Raw genomic sequence first — 21,448 nt, forward strand, 5'->3', positions numbered from 1 at the left:
AGCTGGAAAAGGAGCTCAAAAAATGAGAGCAGAGAACACATAACCAATTCTATATATATACATACACAGGGAGAACATCTGCTGACTAAATATAAAGCAACAAGCCAACCATCGATCCAGATTCTTCATAGCACCATAAAGGCCCAAAGATTCCGATCGGGAGACGTACATCTCCTAATCTTATACGGATTAAATGATCCCGAGACTGAACAAACCCAGTCACACGTGCATGGAGATCCAAATCTTAACTACTTCGATCTCGCGGGAGCGGTCCACAAGGAAACACGTGGCGGACATCAAAGGTTCCGGCGAGTGATCCCGGGTCCCGGGCCCGTAGACCGTGGTGTGAGACTTGTGTGTCTTACCACTAGTCACTCGTCGCGATAGGCTACTTGAAAGTTGAAACGTACACCTATTCGTGAGAAGCCGATCTCCGGCGATAAAACGGTGTGGGCACAGATTTGTCACGATAAAAGCCGATCTCCGGCGAAGGCGAACCATCCCCACGTGATACTGTAACTATTTATCCATACCCACCCGAGGGTGCAACTTGCGCAAACCCAACCCAAACCCGGACACCCCCAACCAGATTTAAAGTTGGCAGAGTTGAACCGTTTTTTTAAATCTTTGATGGGTCAACAATTAATGTATTTGGGTCAAGCGGTTCAACCCGTGATAGCATTACAACAATTCAACAGTAACAGTAGCTACGGCAATGATCAACCTATCCAACCCAAATTGGCAAATTCCTGATAGATATCTTATACTTTAAAACGGGATAATTTAGTACCCGAATTTTTGAAATAGGACAATTTAGTATCTACCGTTAATGAACCGTGAGATTTAATATTTTTTAAAATGTCAAAATTACCCTTCAAATAAAACACACTATTGATTATCTTCTTTCTCCCTCTACTGACCTAGAAGTCGGCGTTTACCCAGAAACACACTGTTGATTATCTTCTCTATCTCTATGTGCTCTCACTCAGAAGCTCAGTCCCTACTTCTGTCCTCTCTTCCTTGCGGAGATCAAACCGAGGGAGTTGACATCCTGGTTATGTTGTTCTGCGCTTTGAACATGCGTGGTGATTAGGTTGGCCAGGTATTGAAGCTCCAAGCAGTAGGCTGTAATGGCGATCTCCGCACCTTTGAACCCGTAGTGGAGGCTCAGGTTGGGCCCGCCACTCAGATTGGAAGGCAATCCGTTGTTGTAGTAATGGCAGACGAGCTCGGAGAATTGAGCAAACATAAGCTTCCCAATGGCTGCAATGGCGATCCTGAGGTTATCCATCGAGACCCCGATTGGCATTCCTTGGAAATTCCCTCTTGTGTATAGCCATGTCGCGAGCCACATCAATCAATGGGTTGTCGTTAACAGAGTTGATTTGTCGCTCGATAGAGTGAGTCGGCATGCGAATCACTTCAATCTGTGACCCAAGCCATTGAGGGGAGGTCTTGAGCTTATAGCGATCTTGCTTGGGCTTTGTAAGCGGGTCCTTCTCGTGACAGACCTTTGCCTCTTTCATGTAGTCGGTCTCATCCAGAAGGAACTCCATGATGTTCGCCGATTCGATTTGGCCGGGATGGTGCTTCAGCTCGTGGGTCAGCGCATCAATGAAGTCGGGCTTCCTGTGCATGACTTCGTAGAACAAGGCCGAGAGTACTTCAGAAAGGAGAGCCAATATATTGGCGTCGAAACAAACTGTGGCAGCAACAGCAGAACCGACAGCAGTCCCATTCACCGGAGCTAGACCTTCCTTAGCCTGCAGCTCAAACAGAGAAGGGATTCCAGCTCACTTCAGTGCCTCCAAGGCCTTGATTTCTTCGCCATCCGAAGTGACTACTTTCGAGTTATGCCTATCGGTTAGTAAGCCTGCAATGTAAGACAGTGGCACGAGATCACCGGAGGCGGTGATAGTCCCTCTCAAAGGCAACTTAGGAATCAAGTTTTGGTTCATGAGCTTGACATAGCTTCCAGTATCTCCCACCTTATCCCAGGGTAACCTTGCATCAGCGTGTTTGTGAGAACGAGCATTGCCGCTTTGGTGTAACTGGAAGGAAGATTCTCTTTCCCGATAACATCGGCCGGCCAGCTCATCGCTCAAAGACATCCAAGCTGCCGCTGCCAAGGCCGCCACTGCCACATTCGACGAGCAACCATTGAGAAGTAATCATGAAGCCGACGCCGAAGGCGGGCCTAGTGAACAGGAACCGGAGCTTCTTCCAATCACTCACTCCCCAAGGTTCTGACCTTCCCAGGGTTCTCTGTGATAGTGTGAATATGATCTTCATAGGGTTGGTTTTGATTTTAGCGGATAGGTTAATAAAAAAAAAATTAGTGATACTTTAAAGGCAATTTTTATCTTTTCACATACCATTTAACGATGAATTAACGACAAATTTTAAATTATTCAAATATTAGATTGTGGTATTTTAAAGTTGGGATACTAAATTATTACTCGGCCTAAAGTACAGTTACCTATCGCAAATTTTCCCCAACTTATAAGCCAAACAAAAATTATTCCCATTGATTAATTAGTCTATATACCAAAATCATCTGGATTCTGGACCGTATGGTCAAAGCGTGCACCTTCTTACTACATTCCTCAGACGGTCAAATATATTCTCACCGAGGATCCATGTGATGCATCGCTGGAGGAATTATCTATCTATCCGTATATGACAATCAATAATTCAATATTTCGTGTTGATTGATTGAGAACTGCTCTTCTGTGCTATATATTGCTGTTCTCATGTGTGTATTCTAGTGATAACCCATGACCCATCACCGCAGGCATAACCCATTTTATAATGAGTGTCCTCTTTTGTTTTGGCACAACAACCAACTCCATTCCTTTCTTTTATGCTATTTAATCACTAGATTCCACCAGCCATTCTGCAACATGAACCCCATCTTCGGATCTTCCGTTCTCAACTCCTCCTTCCAGAATCCAGATAGACGATTCTGACCATTGGATGGTGCCTACACTCCTATACGTATTTATAGTATCGCAGCAATATGATAATATCGGACCCAACCAAACTAAACCAGAATATTTGATTATTGAGTGGGCTTGTCATAAAAAGCCGAATCACGAGCGATGAGTACAAAAAGCATCCCTATGCGGCTATGCCTTATACCGGAAGCCAGAAACAGTGGTCCACGTCGTGACGCATGGCACATTGGCAGAAAGCTAAGGGAAACCGACGCTCTCTCTCTCTCTGTTTTCTGTACCGCACACCCCCAATAACAGTCGTTTGATTCGTCATCCATTGTCCAGACTCTAAAATCTACGCTGATGAACCAATATTATAATCCAATCATAAAAGGATGAGTTGAACATACCCTTATCACTTCAAAGCTAAAATCAACACTCTGACCTGTCCGTCTATCACACTCTCTCAAATCTCTCTCCCTCCCACATCGGTGATCGGTCGGCAAGTCTGGATTGAAACGAACTCTCGATCTCCGTTTTGCAGTGTGATATGGAGAGACTGGTAGAGGTGTCGGAGCAAGAGGTGCGCATAGAGTTCGTATTAGGGTGCAAATGCCGCGCTAACGTGCGATTGAAGTCTCTCAGTGCTACCACTCCAATAGCCTTCAAAGTGCAAACCTCCTCCCCTCACAAATTCCTAGTGAACCCGCCCAGTGGACTCATCCTTCCTTCATCCTACGCCACTTTCCAGGTGATCCTCAAACCCCAAACCCAACTCCCCTCCTCCTTTCCTCGCTCCCCCTCCGACCGCTTCCTCATCAGAACCGCATTGGCCCCCGACTTCTCCAGCAACCCATCGCACCCAGCTCAGCCCGACTCCATCAACGCTTGGTTCTCCTCCAGGTCCCACTTGTCCACTTACGATCTCAAGCTCAAGGTTGCCTACGTGGGTCTCTTCCTTCTTCACCGCGCCGTCTCCGCAGGCGACATGGACGTTGTCAGGAACTTAATCAAGCGGCAAAAATCCGTCGTTGCCGACCTCTCACCTCGAGATACTGAGTCTCTCCTCCAAGCAGCCACCGAGTCATGTAACTCAAACCACATGATTGGCTTGCTTGTAGAAGCCGGGTTGAAGACCGACGTACGCGTGAAATTGGACAACCTCAATGCCGAAGGAGAGTCAAGGTGGGTGTCCAAGGGTTGGACGGAAATTCATGTGGCAGCGGCATTCGATCGATCGGAGGAACTCCCGAGGTTGATCGAAGAAATGCCAAAGAGGGGAGGTTCGTTGGACTGCAGAGATAGAGAAGGTCGAACACCGTTGCATCTGGCTGCGGGAAGGGGGAACATAAGGTGTGCCGAGATGTTGATCGAGGCGGGGGCCGACAAGAACGCCAGGAGCCATGATGGACGGACGGCGTTGTATAGGGCGGCCGCGAATGGGGACCATCAGATGGTGGCGTTGCTCATGAAGATGGGTGCCGACCTCTCAATCCCGACCGCGGTGCGTGGCCGCTGTCCTCTTGATGTGGCTCGAGACAAGGGATATGTAAGTTTACGTATCCTATACCATCAACATTTAACTCAATTCCAACGATTCATACTCATAGTTGACTCGCTCCAGAATTCGAATGAATGAATGAATGTTCAGGTTGCTTCAAGCTTTCAACAACAATAAACCTATTTGCCTGTGGGGTATGGCTCTGGGCATGGGCCTCTTAAGTCTTAACTACCCAAGAACCGGGTTGGAATTGGGATCTACAACTATACAAATTCTGCAAGCTGTATCAGCGTCTGAATGCTGCTGCTTTTTAAAATTTTAACCACACGTACCGACAATTTGGCTATTTGCCTATTGCGTTTCCTCTGAAGAAAAAACCAGACACCCCCCCCCCAAAAAAAAAAAAAAATTCTATATCTTCGCCATTTTGACACATTTTGTTCCACCCATTAATTAATTAATGATATTTCTCAAGGCTGTAGTCCAAAGCACACTAATACAGATAACCCAACCCATGGTAATCGGAATTCGGAAGCGGAGTTTCATGACCTCGTAATTCTCACTAGGTGCTGTCGTAATGCAGAAACAAGTCGTCGAGATCCTTGAACGAGGAGAAGCAGTGCTAACGGCGGCTAGACGCGGGGAGCTCATGGACCTTGAGTGGCTATTGAAGAAAGGGGCTAACATGAAGTATCATGATCAATACGGTTTGACAGCTCTTCACTCGGCAGCCATTAAGGGACACAAGGATGTTGTGCAGATGCTCATCGAATTTGGGATGGACGTCGACTGCCAAGACACAGAGGGGCATACACCACTTCATTTGGCCGTCGAGGGCGGCAGCTTTGAAACTGTTGAGGTATTGATTGACAACGGAGCCAATGTTAACGCCAAGAGCAAAAGGGGTGCTACCCCTCATTACATGGCTAGAGCAATGGGATATGATGATATTTCACGGTTGCTCGTCAATAGGGGAGCAATTTCATCCTCTCTACCTTCTTCTTCTTCCTCCTTATCTTCAACAATGTTATAAAACAATAGGAAATGAGTAAATAAGCCATCATCCTACGTAATTAAGGGATGAGATGAGAAAGGAAGAATTTATTCTCATTTTTTGGTTTATGTGTTTGTTTGCCGAGACCTACTATCCTTCGGAATATGCTTCTAGCGTTTGGTTGATGAGATGAAGGGATGAAGAAATATTGCATAACTAAAACAAATCCATGGGGTTAGGAACAGGTTTGGAACAAATCCATGGCAAAAACTCCAGATCTAGAGCAAACACGTCTCTGGCCAGATCTAGGGTGGACAAAGTTGAACCAGAGATCTGAAGACAGACAATAACCTGTCCTTACCTTCATTGGAGAAACACGTCACTGAGAAATGAAACCACCGGAAACGAAAACATTAACATGTCCTTGTCCATGCTGTCTTTGCCGGAGAAGATGAAGACAATAACCTCTGTTTTCGCCAGAGAAGACAGAGACAATAACCGCCGGAAACATTACCTTCGCCAGAGATGAAAGATACAGGTGGTCAGCGTTTGGACCGTTGCAGAGGTAGGAGATGAAAACAGTCCACCCTTCGATGAAATTTCCTCACTGCCGCAGCATCTCTCCAAAAACAACGGACTGTTGGTCCAGGTCATGCGAACCAAACAAGAATATTACTATTTTCTCATCCAGGTCATGCGAACCAAACGGACTTTAGTCCTTCTCGGGGCGGGTGGAGTTAAAAATTCAGCGAATCAACGAGAAATAACAATGCCCTAACGAGAATATCCATCCATCCATTCGGGTATCCGCCACAAACATGCATTGCCCGAATTATGGAATATAACCTAAATTTGTCAGTACAATGCAATAGAAAATCCTTTCAGCAAAACCAGTAATAAACTAACAAATAAAATTACATGCATTGTGAATACATGCGCTATAGGTAACGCAATCGTTGTTGCTTTCAATTAGTTATATGAGTTTCTCAAATTATGTAAAACTTGTTCATAAATAACCGAAGAGTTGAAGCAACAGACAGAATTGGCTAGGACACATCTACCGGAAGTAAATGGAAACTTGAGGAATATCAATATCATTGTCATCGTCATCCTCACAGGCCACGACAACATCCAAATGGCGTCTGTAAGGAGGCACCTCCACCTTAGCGACTTCTCTGGCCAAATCCACCATCTTCCGGTCCATTCGATCTCTGTGCCTGGGGAACATACTGTTATAAAGAAGACTACTGCCGCAGGAGATACTGTAAGCATTCAGCCCCTTGTCCTTCAGCCACTGTAGCAAATCCCTCAAAGTAGGATTATCCTTTAAGATCCAGCGGTCCCACACGGTCCAAGACATGTCACGGTGCTTGATCACCTTGGGCGGGACTGGTTCTGCCATTGAGAAGAGAGGGAGGGCCAGATTGGCAAAGGTGTTGCGATAGTCCTCCAGTTTGTGTCCTCCATCCAAAACCTTGTACAGTTCCAGGCATACAAGGCCAGTAGCCATTGCTGTGGAAGTTGCAATGGCAGGTATTATCCTTCCAGCAATGAATTTGGCCTTAAGCTTATCCACTTCAGGGATGCTGTAGTTCCTTGCCCTCATGTTAGCAAGCCCAGCTATCAGGTCCATGTGATAATTGGTATCATCATCCTGCAGATTTGGAAATGTAGTGAGTTTTGAGACGTTCAGCTCCTAATTTGAAGGGAATAAGAAAATAAAGAGACTAGGAAAAAAAAAAGGAAATGAAAACTCCTACCCACGAACCTACTTTAACTGGAGATGTACAATTCACCTAAAAGCAGAAACTTTAAGAATTTTTTTTCGCAAGAACAGGTAATCATGATAACTAGATTACATCAGGTTGGTTCTCAAGGGGGGTTTGCAATAAGCAAGAAAATGTGCAACAGAATTGAGCAGGGCAGTGAAATTCCTTATTACACAAAGTTAAAAAGTTTGCTCTTGGGAAGAAAGGCATACCTTCTCAAACTGTATTGGGTTCATCCTGTAGCCTGGAGGCAGCTTCTTCCGGCACTCTTCCAGCTTCAGAATAAGATCATTAATAACTGCAGCATCATCTACAGATGCAGTGGAGAGGCTTGTGGCTTTCTCATCTGTAACAATCTTCACGCCTTTCTTTGGCATAAAATCAGGGACTATCACTTTATTAACAGCATCAGCCAATTTCCTGGGATCCTTGGCCCAGTCAGGAACAGGGATACCAAATGTCTCAGCTCGTAATATAGATGCTGCCATAACAAAGTGAAGATGGCCAGAATCATCAGCCAAAAACTGTAATGGGCGAGGGAAGCGCTTGGGTGCTGACCAGAAAGGTGCTCCATTACTAGTAGCAGCATCTTCAGGGAAAGTAAAAGTCAACTGCTTCACACGATTAGCAAAGTAGTCTTCAAACCTGGTTAAATAACAAGAACAATATCAGCAAGTGTGATGTTAGGACTTGGGAGAGAACTTTTCTAAGATACAATGAGAATAATCATCATGCTCCATACTTTAATCGAGCCCAGGTGATGCAGTCTTGAAATGTTTCACATCTTTCCCTGTCAAGGCATTCAATAATGCGTTCGAGATTGTCCCTGGCCTGAGCATCACCTGCATTCTTCATTGCTGATGTGTATTCACTGGGATTAGATAGGTAGGCATTTACCCCAGTTGGGGTCTTTTCAAGCAAGCCCTCAAACTCAGAACGAGCCCATGTCAAGCAGTGGTCAATGTTGTGTGGGAATGAGTGAACTGTGCACATGGGTGCTTGCTTCTCAGGTGGGTCCCTTGAAGCACCATAATTTTCAGTCAGGTGAGGAATGACCATCTGGGTGTTGCACTTGGCACCTAGTGTTCCTGATTCCAAAAGTGGCTTCTGGAAATACAAGCACCTCTGATCAATGTACAACCTGGCATTAACATTATCCAGTGCATTGATGACAACATCCAGATTCTCCCAAAATGTGTCATCAAAAACATTTTCGGTCTCAGGACTTGCACGGTTCTGCAATGCTTCAACATTAAGGCGAGGATTTATTGAAACAGCAACAGAAGCAGCAACAGTGGATTTGGCTTGTCCAATGTTCCAGTCACGAAAGAGGAACTGCCTGCTCAGGTTGCTCTTCTCAATGACATCATCATCTGTAATGGTTAATTTCCCTTTGCTACTGCAACAAACTCCCATGAGAGCTACATTCTTCAAGAATTCACATCCTAGTGCACCAGCTCCTACAATAAACACTTTGGCCTCCTCTAGTTTCTTCTGAAGCTTGGCTCCAAACACTGAAATTTGTGCGTCATAACGACAATTTAATGGTTTGAAGTCAATGGGATCCAGTGGCTCAGTAGGGAGGGATTCAACGGAATCAAAGTGAAAGAACTGTCATAAATAAATAAAAAAATGTCAGATAATCCCAGAAAACATGAAACTAAAATTCACATATTTGGAAATTTTGCAACTTACAAACTACTTTGTCCCACCATGAATACTGCACTTGTGCATGTCAAAACCAATGTTTAGAAAAGAAAATCAGGTATCAAACTGGAAACGACCAGTTCCCAGTTTTCATGTTCAACCTCAAAAGATACCAGTTACCCCAACCGTCAATGACCAGAAAATGTGTCTAGTTTCCATCAAACCCAAGTTTAATTGGCATGTCTGGCCCAGTTTTCAAAACATTGGTCAAATCAAACTGAAGTAAGAGGCAAAGTGAGTTCACTACACTCAGGGCACTAAGAGAATATCCTGATTAGACTGATGGGTCCTTTGGTAACGGCTGAAATAGCTGAACTGATTCACTGAAAGACTTATTTGTTTTGTGTTTCAGTTGGTAAATAATGAATGTTCATGGGTATAGTGATCTACCCAACTTCATTTTCAGCCATTAAGGAGCCTACAACCTCCTTAAAAGCTTATTCACTAAGAGGCAAAAGTAATAAGCTTTCCAATTCAGCCACTTCAGCTGTAATCAAATGGTCTCCAGGTGACAAAATCAACTAACACCAGTTTCTGCTCTAACTAAAAAAGAATTAATGAGGTCCTCACCTGAAAAAGTGGATGGAATTTTCCAGAGCAAGCCTTCACAACCTCCTGTCCAACAATACCACCAAACATGGCAGCCATGGGATTAAGAACCGCCCTGGAGCCAAAAGCAAAATATCGTAGAAGCTTCTGATCAATATTTTCAACTCTTCCATCCCCTGAGCTCTCGCTGATTTTAGAAGCCACTGATATCAATTTTTGAGCATCCTCCTCTGATCCAGCGATGGGGAACCGTCCGACCTCACATATAAATTTATCTAGTGCTTGGAATGCCAAGTGTAAGAGCGGTGGACGATCAAACTTGGAAAAGTCGCTCAGAAGGAAATCACCAGGATCACTCAGTGCCTCTCTCAATGGCTTAAAGTGCAGCACCTTATGTTGTTTCACCTGGGTGACTATGCCACCCTTCTCATAGACACCAAAATTTGTAGTGTCCTCCTCAAGAGAGAATGAGTAAGGCCTAGCATTCTTGACCTTTCTTGGCTTCCCATCATTCAATTCAGTCATGCCCTGGACTTCGGAGAAAACAACCAGATCCCCATCCTGAAACTCAAGCCTTTCATCATCAACACATGAAATAAGTGCAGGGTTGTCATTGCTGATGGATGCAATTATACCCGTATGTGGTTCCTCCCCATCAACATCAAAAACAGTAAATTCAGGGCCGAAATCACAGAACACACTACCAAAAAGGCCTCGGACTTCAGCCTTGATAAAGGAGATTGGGGGCTGATGATTATGGCAGTAATCATCAAATTCAATTGCTTTCTCCAAGCTAATATTAGTAAATACCACAGCCTGCAAAATTAGAATGTTAATAGGTGTGATTTCCAAAAACAAGTGAACCAATAAGCACATGCAAGTAAATACCTTTACTTTTTAACAAGAAAAAAAATGACAGAAAAAGGATGAAGTTTTAGAGATAGACGCACAACAGAAAGATAAGCTATTATATACAATTATAAATTGTAAGGTGGATATCACCCTTTTATTTTTGCAGCAAAGTGTATGAACAAAGTCGGCAATTCAGCCCCTTGGAGGGCAGTGCTAGATGGAAAACACAAATCTGAGATGATGAAATGACGTTTGATGAAAGTATAATTGCATTTAAGATAATGACAAATGTCTTATCTTACAATCCTATTTCATTTTAAAATATGTGAGAAAAGAAGAGGGGGAGAAAGGCAAGGGCAAAAACAAGCCCGACTTGACCCAATGTGGTTGGTTTTTAACTTAACTTGGTCAGTTTTGGTTTAGAAATATGTATAACCAAACTGATAGGTTCTGTAGCAGGTTATGAGTTTGTAAACCTAAGTAAAAGCAACCCAAACCGACTAAATGTAATATACTACTGGAAAAACTGCTAAAGCGAATCATCTCTCACGTGTCCCAATTCCCTCTTCGGCTGCCCTTTTATAACATTACGTGGAAAAACGTGAAAGAAAGGGAGTTTCTTTTGTGACCTATTTGTGAAAGTGTGCAAATCAAGTCTGAAACCTTAGGCTTAGACCTCAGGCATGGTGCGATGTACAGGTCTGAACTCTGCAATGCTGACAGTACAACAATAACTCGATAAGTTGACTCTATATCTGATATGTATTCTTTTATTACCTTTTCTTCTACTACTGTGTTTTGAACAATAACTTCGTATGCTGATCTGTGTCTGAGCAGATCACTTTTCTAATCTTGGAATACATTTATTAAATCAGTAATCTTATGCTTGTACAGTTGTACCTAAAAAAGAATGTTTTCATTGGAACTATATTAGCAATGACTGATGTGAACTGGGAAGTTTTGACAGATAAGTTTATCACCAGGAACGGATAAAAGTTACGTGGGTCATGAGCCCAAGTCCAATCAAGAATAAGAGGTCTTGGTTTGGTTGAAACTGAATCGACCATCCAGTAATTTCTATTACAGGCCAGATTTTTTTCCTTTCAGTTGGTTTTGTTGGCATGGTAGCCAACCCGATATGCTTGGTTTGGTTGACAGACCTATGTGCAACAGAACCAAACCAACCCATGTACAGCCCTATTTATCGTACAACTCTACAGCAATTGTTTAGGCATAATTCTGTTTCCAAAAATGAGAGTATTGCACTAAAATATACATATAATCCTTTACTTTTCATGTCATTTATGAAACACTGTATTATTATCCCCCACTGCTCACTGCTATTTACATTAAAAAAAAGGCATAATCTTCATGTAATGATTTCTGTCTTTTATGCCTCATATTAAAAAGTAATGAACAATAATTAGGTTGCAAGCTCCACCTAATTCTACGATATAAATCAGAATCCGTTGGCTAACGCCTTAACTATGTGAAATTTCCGATACTTTGTCAAGCAACCATTAATAGGTGACTAGTTTCACAAGTATTGCAACCTCAACCAATAAGATATTAACCATTCAGGTACCATATTGAAATAAAACAAATGCTTCAAGAACAGCCAGGAGTTACATGCTCACAAAGTGAAACCAGGAAATTTCCAAGTGATATTCGGATTCTGGAATTAATAATAACATCATCATAATCTAGGCCCTATCTAAAATATCTCATTATGCTGCATGAATCTTCTTCCACTATTTTGTACCCTAGGATTAAAATATTGATACACCCGATACATATTATTGACATGGCCTATACTCATCATTTTTTATTTGTTCTTTTTCTTTTTATTTTGTAATGATCAGGGGGTTGGGGAAGAGAGCTGGGAGCCTTTAAACATTGAAAAAAATGTGTATCGGTGTATCAAAACATATCTGGGTACAGCGATACCAATACGATACACCTTGCTTTGGGCATTTCATATCGATATTTTAATCCTTGTATGTACCTATTTCAGGCCATATATTTTTGTGAAGTCATCAACCTACAAAATCATCATCACCTTTTCAAAACAATGGCCTTTCCACCTAACCCTTAGCTGTTTCAAAGCCTCCAATAAGCATCAAATCACTCTTCCACTGGAACCACATTTGGTCACCATTCCTGTCATCAAATCATCTCAGCCAACACTCCTTATTTAGGGGTGCTCATGAAAAACTGAAAAACCAAAAAAAAAACTGAACCAAAACCAGTAATGCAAACTGAAAACATTGCTCACCCTGTAACACATGCCTTACTTATTAACTACTGAGACTCCCTGGTGCTCACTGATATCCAATACCATCATCTCTTGCAAGGCCTAAATATATCTAACCATCTCTATCGTGCTTACTTCATATTATAATGGTTACATTCTTGTTTGCCCAATGTTCTATATAGAGCATAGTATGCATTGTAACCATCTCACAGAATTTTCTTTCCAATTTTATTGATCTATATCAGCCATATAACACATAAGAAAATATATAAACTTCTTCCACCCAACTGTAATAATTCCATAGGGTTCTTCATATCCTTCGTTAAAGATAACTGAAGCATCAAAGGCATTCCAGATATGACTTGGCCACTAGCTTCCTTTTTAGTTGCCAAGAGTGCTACATATTTTATATTCATCTATATCAACTTGAAAACAATTTGCACTTTCCAAACATTGTCTTCAGAGTGCTTTCATAATTTTGTACTTAACAGAATAACGCAAACAAGTGAAATGCATGCAGTAATTTGACCTCATTTGTTTACAACTAAGTCATTTTCTTTACATGAATATGTAGCAGTGTAATGTATCCATTATTCACTGGAAAATAAAGATGGAGCATAATGTGAACCCAGTTTAGACAGAAACTCATTTTCCATTTAGGTGTTCTACAACATGAATGCTTTTGTTTTCGTTTACTTTTAAAAATGTCACATCAACAAAAAGATTGACATGTTCTTAGACAGTGTTTTTATTTTGAGAAGCAAAAACAGGTTAGTTTTGTTTTAAAAACCCATTCATGCTTTTGAAACCATCAAAATGATAGATTTTAAAATGAAAACAAATTTTGAAGTACAGATATCATATGATTTAAAAAGCATGATATCAAAATGAGATCATTAAATGAAAACATGTTCTTCAAACCAGAAATTCAAGAACTCATTTTCGGTTTCAGTTTTGAAGACAGAAAACACATATACAACCTAAGAGCATCTTTTCTGTGTTTTGTTTTATGAACCAATTTATTTTCCAACCAGTTGGTTTTGGTTTGTTTTTGGGACTCAACAAAAAAAAAAAAAAAAAACAATTTGCTGGAGTACACCCCTTTAGTTCTATTGGGCCTATAATGTTATAAATATCTACAACTTGAACTTCTATACACTTAAGACACTTTTCTACACCACAAGTTAACCAGATTTCTTAGAAATCCAACTTTCCCAAATGAATAAATGGCATATGTGGATGGTGGATCTCTTTTCTCTAAATTTAATTATCCATTAAGACTGTAATATATAAGAAGTGGATGAGAAGTTGAGCGAAAGAGGACGGTGAGACAAGGTAGAATAGTGCAGAACAAGTTAGGTAAAAAATCTAAACGCAACTGCACAAACCAGATCATTCAAGACCAAAAAATGTGAAACTACAACTTCTTTGGAACTCAAAAAATTCTGGAATAGTCATCACAAATAATAGTAGTAGATCAAACTCAAGATGGTGAATTTGATAAAATTGGGCAAAGCAATGAGTAAGAAAGATATAGCTCTAAGCAAAAATATATTAGTAAAAGTACCTGGAAATTAGAAAGTAGCTCCTTAGTCAATGGAGTGGTTAAAGTAGAAATCGCAACGGCATTGTTCAGTTCCTGCAGTTTCTGGACAGAAGCAAGAGCCCTATTCTTCCCCACATCATCCTCAGAAAAAATGAAGTTACTGGACAAGTCCCACAACTCAACTTCCCCTTCATCGTGCAAGGTCACAGATTTCACACCAGCGAGAATAAGGTTCTTTGCTGCAAGAAAGCAAAGGTTACATTAGGCCACCAAGAAAAAAAAAAAAAAAAAAAAACAGAAAGGTAGAATTGAAAATTGAACAGATGTAACCACGAACTCTGTCTCGTAATAAATTCAATACAAACCCCCAAAATGGTAAAAGGACTACATTTTTATGGCCATGGTGGTAGAAGTACTAATTCACGGATCAAGAATCATGGCATGAACTTCAGTTCCTGACCCTTGAGGAATTTCTTAGCGTGACTCCAACCGTAATATATCAAGAAATGATCTTTACCCAGCCCACAATGACATCCACCCAACAAAAATATTATGCAGAACACAACTACAAGATTACAGAATCCCGACCAACAAACAGGCTAATGGAAAACAGACGTAGATGCAAAGGGAGTATAAACTATTAAACAAATTAACTCTGGGGACAAAGAATAACCAAGATCTAGCACGAACAAGTGAACCAATAACTAGATCAGGCAATAATATCCGTAAAAATCCAATGTCAAAGTCAAAATCTAGCGGAATGGAAAAGATCTATGAGAAGACACACCGATTTCAGCTCCGAGGCCTTGCATCCCTGAGATGAGAATGTTAGAAGCGAAGAGGCGCCTCATCGTCTCCCGGCCATAAACGGCAAGCTGACGGCTGTGCAGATCCTCGTCAATGTCCGGCGGATTTCCATCATCCAATGCCATGGTTGGCGGTCTAATGATGTCGCTGCCGCTGTGGTTGCTGCTGTTGTTGTTGATGTTGTTGTTGTCGTTACTGTAGTTGTTATTTCTGTTGTTGTCCGTGGCTGCTGCGGCACCGGTGGCAGCTGACGATGAGATCAAGGAATCGATCCGAGGCTTCTTGAACAAAGTTTCCGTGGTGTGATTGTCGTCGTCTACTACCTCTCCTCCAACAGCTCTCTTTCTAGGAAGCATATAGTGCAATAAACTGCTCAAAAGCCCGCCGCATCCCATTGAAAAGATCAACAACAGGAAAACATTCAAGACACTGAGATTGAAAGAGGTTCCAAAAAGAAATCCGAGAAGAACCGATGTCAAAACGGAAAATGAAAACCCTAACCCTAACCCTAACCCTAACCTCCACGCCATGATTTCCAGGTTTATCAAGAGAATCACAAAGCAAAGAAGATTAATCGATAGAGAGAGATAAGAGTGATTAACAAAGAAGAAAAGAAAAGAACGTACCGATTAGAACTTGGTTGCAGAAAAGAATTGGATTCCGAAAGTAAGAGAAAGGAAGAGAGACGACGAAAGCCAAGTTTTCTTTTAATTTCTGATTTGTTCTGGTTTTCTTCTCAGGCAATCTATTTCTACGTGATATCTCGGTTATCTCTATCTTTTCTCTTATTCTTGAATCGTCCCTTTATGAGTTCATATTACTAGGGTTTTGAGCTGAGAGGTTCTGATGAGTCGGTTCATCTCTCTTTGGAGAGAGAGAGAGAGAGAGGGAGAGACAGGAGAAATTGCGTTGATGTTGGCTTGGAGCATGCGGTCAGAGATCAGACGAGTTAAAGAAATGGATTCTTCTAGGTCCTATTTCAGCCAAGGCGTTTGATAACAGCTTAACCGGCTGAACTGAAGGACCCGCTTGGCAGGTTTGAGTTGAAGATACGGCTTAAGCTATTTTACTAAGCTAGTTAACTGCTTTTTGGACAAGCTATTCAAAGGGCTGAAGCAGACAACCTTTCAAATAAATGACTGACAGCCAATTTGGGCTCTTGGGATTTTTCACCAAGCAAGCATATGACTTATCCGTGCACGGAGGTATTGCATTTTATGTGGTTTACATGACAGGAGTATTATAGGAGGGAGGATGGGTTAGGCTGCATTTGGCATTCTTCAATTTAAGGATTTATCTCCTTTTTCAGTTAAAATGTTTTCATTAACACAGTTTTTAACAACTAACAGTTAAAAAGAGACAAATCCAAGTTTGGATCTGCTCCTTATAAAGTGCCGTATCGATCTTACAGCAGGTATCAGTTGTACATCCGAGACATTTTGTATTTGTAAATTTTTAATTTATGGGGAGATGTTCCAGATGTACAGTTGAAACATGTTGTGAGGTCGGTGTGAGGTGCACTTTGTGAAGAGCAGATCAGATCCTGATAAATCCTTAAAATAAGGAATGCCAAATGCAGCCTTAGTTCTATTCAATTTCAAGGTACAACCTCCAACCTACTTTATATGGGCTAATTCTAGGTTTTTAGAACTAGATCCTATTCTATCCAGATTGGTTCCATGGTTTGTTCATGGTATTTATTCTTTACTTAATGGAACATTCTTCTTTAAAAATAAATAAATAAACATTCAATTAAGAATCAAATAAGATTGATTAATGTAAAGGCATCTATCATGCATGTGTGCAAATAAAAATTAAAATTAATAGTTAACATTGTATAATCAAATCTAACTTGCATTACGTGGATCAAAGCTAAAGCAAGCATCCACTTTATATAACATAGATGTAAATTTATAAAAGTTTAAACTTGAATTTCATCAATAATAATAATAATAATAATATAGTTCAAAACCTATATTGCCTTTATTGATTGAATCCTAGATTATCGTAATATATTAATATATAGTTTAAAACTTATCATTGTAATTTCAATTTTATAAATATTACTTTTTACATTACCTATTATACACATTTAAATATTAAATTGAAGACAATTATCAATTTAGGCTCAATGGTTAAGTGAGACCATGGTCCATGTAACCATGAGCACTTGGGTTCAAATCTTTATATCAAAGTATATTTGTATTTATTTCAAGTCAATTCCAATTCCAACAACGCCAATCCAGGACAGCTCCACACCAGCCAACCAAAGTTGGTTCTTTGGGTCTAGGGGTGCAACTTGGGGGGGCCTACCTTGAGCTTGAACCAACCCAACTTGGGGGGGCCTAGTCTTGTGCCTCAAAAACAAGAGGGGAAGATGCTTCAATACGAGAGGCTTGACCAAACAAGAAGTTTCCATTATGGTCCCGAACAGTACAACCAGCTACACGCCGGTGATCTTTAAAACTTGCATCCACGTTTATTTTAATTTTTCCAAAGGGTGGCTTGCTCCAATAAATAGGGATAAGAGGGGCATCTATAACCGAAAGCGGTGGCAATTGTCCAATGGAGAGATTGAGGTAGGAATTGTATAGAGACCGGGTCGCTTGAATAACACGCATATGATCAAAAGTGGCATTCTCAAATAAGTATCCGTCACGTATTCCTTCCAGATTTTAAACCCATCAAGTTCTAACTTATACCACCATTCAATCCAGAGAGGAAAGCTTCAGTTATATGGGTTGCAGTTCTTAACCCCATGTTAGAGGCAAACCAAATTTGTTGGGCCGTTGGGCATGAAAAGAGCAAATGCTCAACACTCTCATCTTCGTAACCATAGATAACGCATGTGGGATCAATAGATTGCCAACATCTCTGAATTGCTTTTTTAATAGGTAGGGCTCCGACAATACATCGCCAAAAAGAAAAAGGTGGATACGAGGTGATGGTATGTTCAGCTTCCAGAAGATTTGGCAAGAGAGATAAGAGTGGCCATGTGCTGAGGTGAGGTACTAGAAGTGTTATGTAATAGTAGCTTGTAAATTGATTTGCAAGTAAACACACCCTTTGGATTTAGCATCCAAATTAATGCATTTGGTAGTGATAAGTCATGGAATGGAATATCTACCTTCAAAACGGCAGTCGCCGAATCAGCCTCAAATAAAGAACACACCAGATCTCTCCGAGTATTGGTACTTGGGTTGATAAGAGTGGCCACCCTTATATTGGTGTTTGAAGTAAGAGGGGTAGCTTTGTGGTTGTGTGTAGAATGGACTGCAAGTCGGACTGGGTTAGGTTGGGCTGAGGCCAACCCTAGTCCAATCTTAAGTTTTAAACCCCCAATCTGAACCCTAATCCAATCCGATCTATCCAATTCTAACCCTAATTAAATTTCTTCAACCCTAACCCAATCCAACCCAACCTTCTTACCATGAACATCTTAATCTTAGATCTTAACTCAACTTTCATCACATATATTAATTCTATGTTTTATTAGTATTTGTTTATTGATGTTTTTATTGGTTCTTTAAGTACAAAATTAAAGGGAAGAAAAGTGTTTGAAATGACTATAGTCTATAGTTTATTATGACTTGTGACTTATAAAAGATCTTTTATGGGAAGCAAGCTATGGGTGACAAATAAAACAGAAGAGATAAAGAAACCAATGTATGATATAATTTAGTATTTCCAATTAGGATTAAGGGAAGTGACTATCTTAAATGAAATAAATGATAGTATGTGGTGGTGGCTATACAACTATCATGCATCTAAACAAATCAATGTATGATATAATCATATATTTATATATGATATGTACTATAGAGTCGGGTTCATAAATTTCAACCATAAACCCTAACCCAAGCATCAACCCTTACCAACCCAATCCGACCTTTTTGGGTTGGGTTTGGGCCAACCTATCCCAAGTTGCAGCCTTTTGTGCAGTTGGTAACCAAGGATCATCGCAAACATTAATGCTCCACCCATTACCAATTAACCAGTAAGTGCCTTTCAGCATATCTTCCCTACAAAGATAGAAGATCTCTCGAAAGCAAAGAGGATGTGAATGTCGGATTGATAGACCAGAAATTTGGGTTCTTTAAATATTTGTATTTTAGGACCTGCACCGACAGCTTTCCTTCTTCTCTTAAGAAACACCAAGTCAGCTTCATCAAGAAACATAAGTTGATAAGGTTTGAATCTCTAAAGCCCAAACCGCCTTCATTTTTTGGTCAGTTGAAACAAGACCAAGCTCGTATGTAGCAACAATTCTTTTCTTTAATACCTCTCCACCAGAAGTCACGAGCCAAACTATTCAATTTTTTACAAGTGGCAACTAAGATTTTGGTACTTTGCATAAAGTAAGAAGGAATTGATCCTAGTGTAGATTTGATGAGAATTGCTCTACCAGTGTAAGATAGAGTGTGAGATTTCCGACTAGAGAGCTTCTACTGCATCTTGTCAATGAAGAAAGACCAACTCTGATTTGTGTCGCGAGGCTTTAGAATGAAATTGCCCAAGTACTTATCATCTTGCTTTATGAAAGTAACATTGAGATAAGATGCAATTAAGTGGCGTTGTCACCTCGAAGTATTGGAACTGAAATAAATGCTAGATTTATTGAAGTTCATTTCTTGTCCTAACCGGTTGTAGTTATCCTTGTTATACTTGATTTTTGTTCAGTCTGCCGCCTGAACCCCAATTCACCTTGAACATCTGATCGGACCATTCCGATCTCTTTGAAATGTCCAAACACCCAAAAAAAAAAAAATTAAATCTCACCCCGAAAACCCTTAAATCCACCATTAAACTTGTCCGATACCTATTCGATGGCCTCGATTGACCCCTACTTTTACCCTCAGACAAGACAACCATTAGACCTAGGACCCCCCAAAATACCTATTTATAAGATTTCAGTTCAAAATTCCTTTATTACCCCCCAATCAAACAAAGATTTCATTTTAACTCCTCTTGTTAGCCTAAACATTTAGAACCCAGATTCCCTTGTTATTGATACATCCAAAACGATCAAATCACACCATTAAACTCTAGATACATCAAAACACTTACCCATAAATTTGCAATCCTAGATTTCTCCATTTGTCCTTCCATCAAACCAAGATTCCATTTCATATCCCTTTATTGACTCAAATTTCTACGATCTTGACCCTCTGAGCTGATCATACACCATAGTTAGACTATGGACACACCAAAACACCTACCCATAAAATATAAACCCAAAATTCCCCTATTTACCCTCACATTAAACAAAGATTCCATTTCGACCCCTCTCGTTAGCCTAAAGCACTCATAACCAATATCCACCTGATCAAAACACATCTAGACCAATCAAACCTTTCCAATCACTTTAGAATGCTAAAAAACCCCTACGTATGAACTTTCAACCCAAAAATACCTTTATCTACCCTCAATCGTACTAAGATTCCATTTTAAGGCTCTAAATCCACCAGATCCGGGCCCAGATGGACCAATCTAACCTTACCAATCACCTCAGACTGCCCAAAAACCATACCTTATAAAAATTCATGCAAAACTGCCTCTGTTTTCCACTCGATCACACATAGATTTCGTTCTGAGGCTCTAAATCGACCGAATCAATTCCTTTTCAGATTTACCTAATATGGGCCCATTTGGGCCAATCCAACCTTACCAATCAACTCAAAATGTTTGAAAACCACACTCTACCCAATTTCAGCCAAAATCCCTCAATTTACCCCTTCATATGAAAAGATTCCTTTTTAGTCAATCTCGCTAGCCTACACACACAAAACCCTCTTTGCACTCAAATCCATTTCAACCCTACATGTTTTGACCCAAACCCCATCCTTGAACCAGAACCCTGGTTTGACCCTGTCTTTAAAAATTGTCAAAAACCACCCTTGGGTTTTCCAAAAATTATGAAACTGTCATTATACCATAATATTTAAAAGACCTATTTTTCATCCTCTTCTCCATTTGAACCGAACAGCGGCGGCAGCAACACCCTTCCCCTCCGGTCACTCTTTCTCTCTCTCTCTCTCTCTCTTCCTATCTATCTATCTATCTAGCTAGCTCTTCTTCTTCTTCCCCCATCTCTGGTTCTCCATTCATTGTCTTCATGACGACGAATAGAGAGCTACCACCGACAACACTTCCCCCATTCCCACTCATAACCGATCAACATTTCGTTAGCTCTCAATTTTTTTCTCTTCATTTCAGCATCGTCTTTCTCCCCTTTTCACCAGTTTTCAATTACCCCAACCATTCGTCACCCCCTGTTCATCGCCTTCTACTATCAGGCAAACATAACCAATTGTAGCGATTGCCACTTCGATCCCTCCCCTCCTAGTTTCAGACGAAGCGCCCACTACAAGCAGTTATTTCTGAGTTATCCTGCCAGATTCTTATTGACAAGCATCGATTATTGAGGACGACCGAAGAGATCCCTATTGCATCTTGTGAATTCAAGCCAACACCCAGTCCAACTGACTTCACTATTCCTCTGACCATTGAGCTTGCAGGTGATGAACATAAAT

At 40.8% G+C, this 21,448-nt stretch overlaps 2 protein-coding genes and 1 pseudogene across 4 annotated transcripts; 1 reads left to right on the forward strand and 2 right to left on the reverse strand.

Annotated features, from left to right (window-relative positions):
* Positions 1-720: 720 nt before the first annotated feature.
* On the reverse strand, positions 721-3,134 carry LOC104597301 (phenylalanine ammonia-lyase 2-like; annotated as a pseudogene).
* A 202-nt stretch (positions 3,135-3,336) lies between these two features.
* On the forward strand, positions 3,337-5,547 carry LOC104597300 (protein VAPYRIN-LIKE-like). The gene is made up of 2 exons (XM_010258765.3): positions 3,337-4,485; positions 5,021-5,547. Exons 1-2 carry the CDS (start codon positions 3,487-3,489, stop codon positions 5,468-5,470), a joined length of 1,449 nt encoding a protein of 482 aa, XP_010257067.1. The 5' UTR covers positions 3,337-3,486; the 3' UTR covers positions 5,471-5,547.
* Positions 5,548-6,310: 763 nt separating this feature from the next.
* On the reverse strand, positions 6,311-19,677 carry UBA1 (ubiquitin-activating enzyme 1). 3 transcript variants are annotated; one of them, XM_088897366.1, is made up of 7 exons: positions 15,542-19,677; positions 14,896-15,260; positions 14,130-14,347; positions 9,478-10,272; positions 7,943-8,811; positions 7,413-7,845; positions 6,311-7,085 (listed from the first exon to the last, which is right to left on the reverse strand). In XM_088897366.1, the coding sequence occupies exons 2-7, from the start codon at positions 15,038-15,040 to the stop codon at positions 6,489-6,491; spliced, it is 3,057 nt and encodes a 1,018-aa protein (XP_088753492.1). In that variant the 5' UTR covers positions 15,041-15,260; positions 15,542-19,677; the 3' UTR covers positions 6,311-6,488. The 3 variants fall into 3 exon arrangements, with proteins under 3 accessions (XP_088753492.1, XP_088753491.1, XP_010257066.3); XM_088897365.1 differs by having other exon boundaries at positions 14,896-15,284; XM_010258764.3 differs by lacking the exon at positions 15,542-19,677 and having other exon boundaries at positions 14,896-15,460.
* Between the last annotated feature and the right edge of the window lie 1,771 nt (positions 19,678-21,448).

This window comes from Nelumbo nucifera, chromosome 2, assembly GCF_055504915.1.
Source record: "Nelumbo nucifera cultivar China Antique chromosome 2, China Antique-T2T, whole genome shotgun sequence".
Lineage (NCBI taxonomy): Eukaryota > Viridiplantae > Streptophyta > Magnoliopsida > Proteales > Nelumbonaceae > Nelumbo > Nelumbo nucifera.

Excerpts from the sequence above, each read along its gene's own strand:
- LOC104597300 (XM_010258765.3), top strand. The coding sequence starts at position 3,487 with ATGGAGAGACTGGTAGAGGTGTCGGAGCAAGAGGTGCGCATAGAGTTC. Across the intron at positions 4,486-5,020 it reads TGGCTCGAGACAAGGGATAT|AAACAAGTCGTCGAGATCCT; the intron begins GTAAGTTTACGT and ends GTCGTAATGCAG.
- UBA1 (XM_010258764.3), bottom strand. The coding sequence starts at position 15,445 with ATGGCGTGGAGGTTAGGGTTAGGGTTAGGGTTAGGGTTTTCATTTTCC. Across the intron at positions 14,348-14,895 it reads AGGCCTCGGAGCTGAAATCG|CAAAGAACCTTATTCTCGCT; the intron begins GTGTGTCTTCTC and ends GCTTTCTTGCAG. Across the intron at positions 8,812-9,477 it reads AATTCCATCCACTTTTTCAG|TTCTTTCACTTTGATTCCGT; the intron begins GTGAGGACCTCA and ends TATTTATGACAG.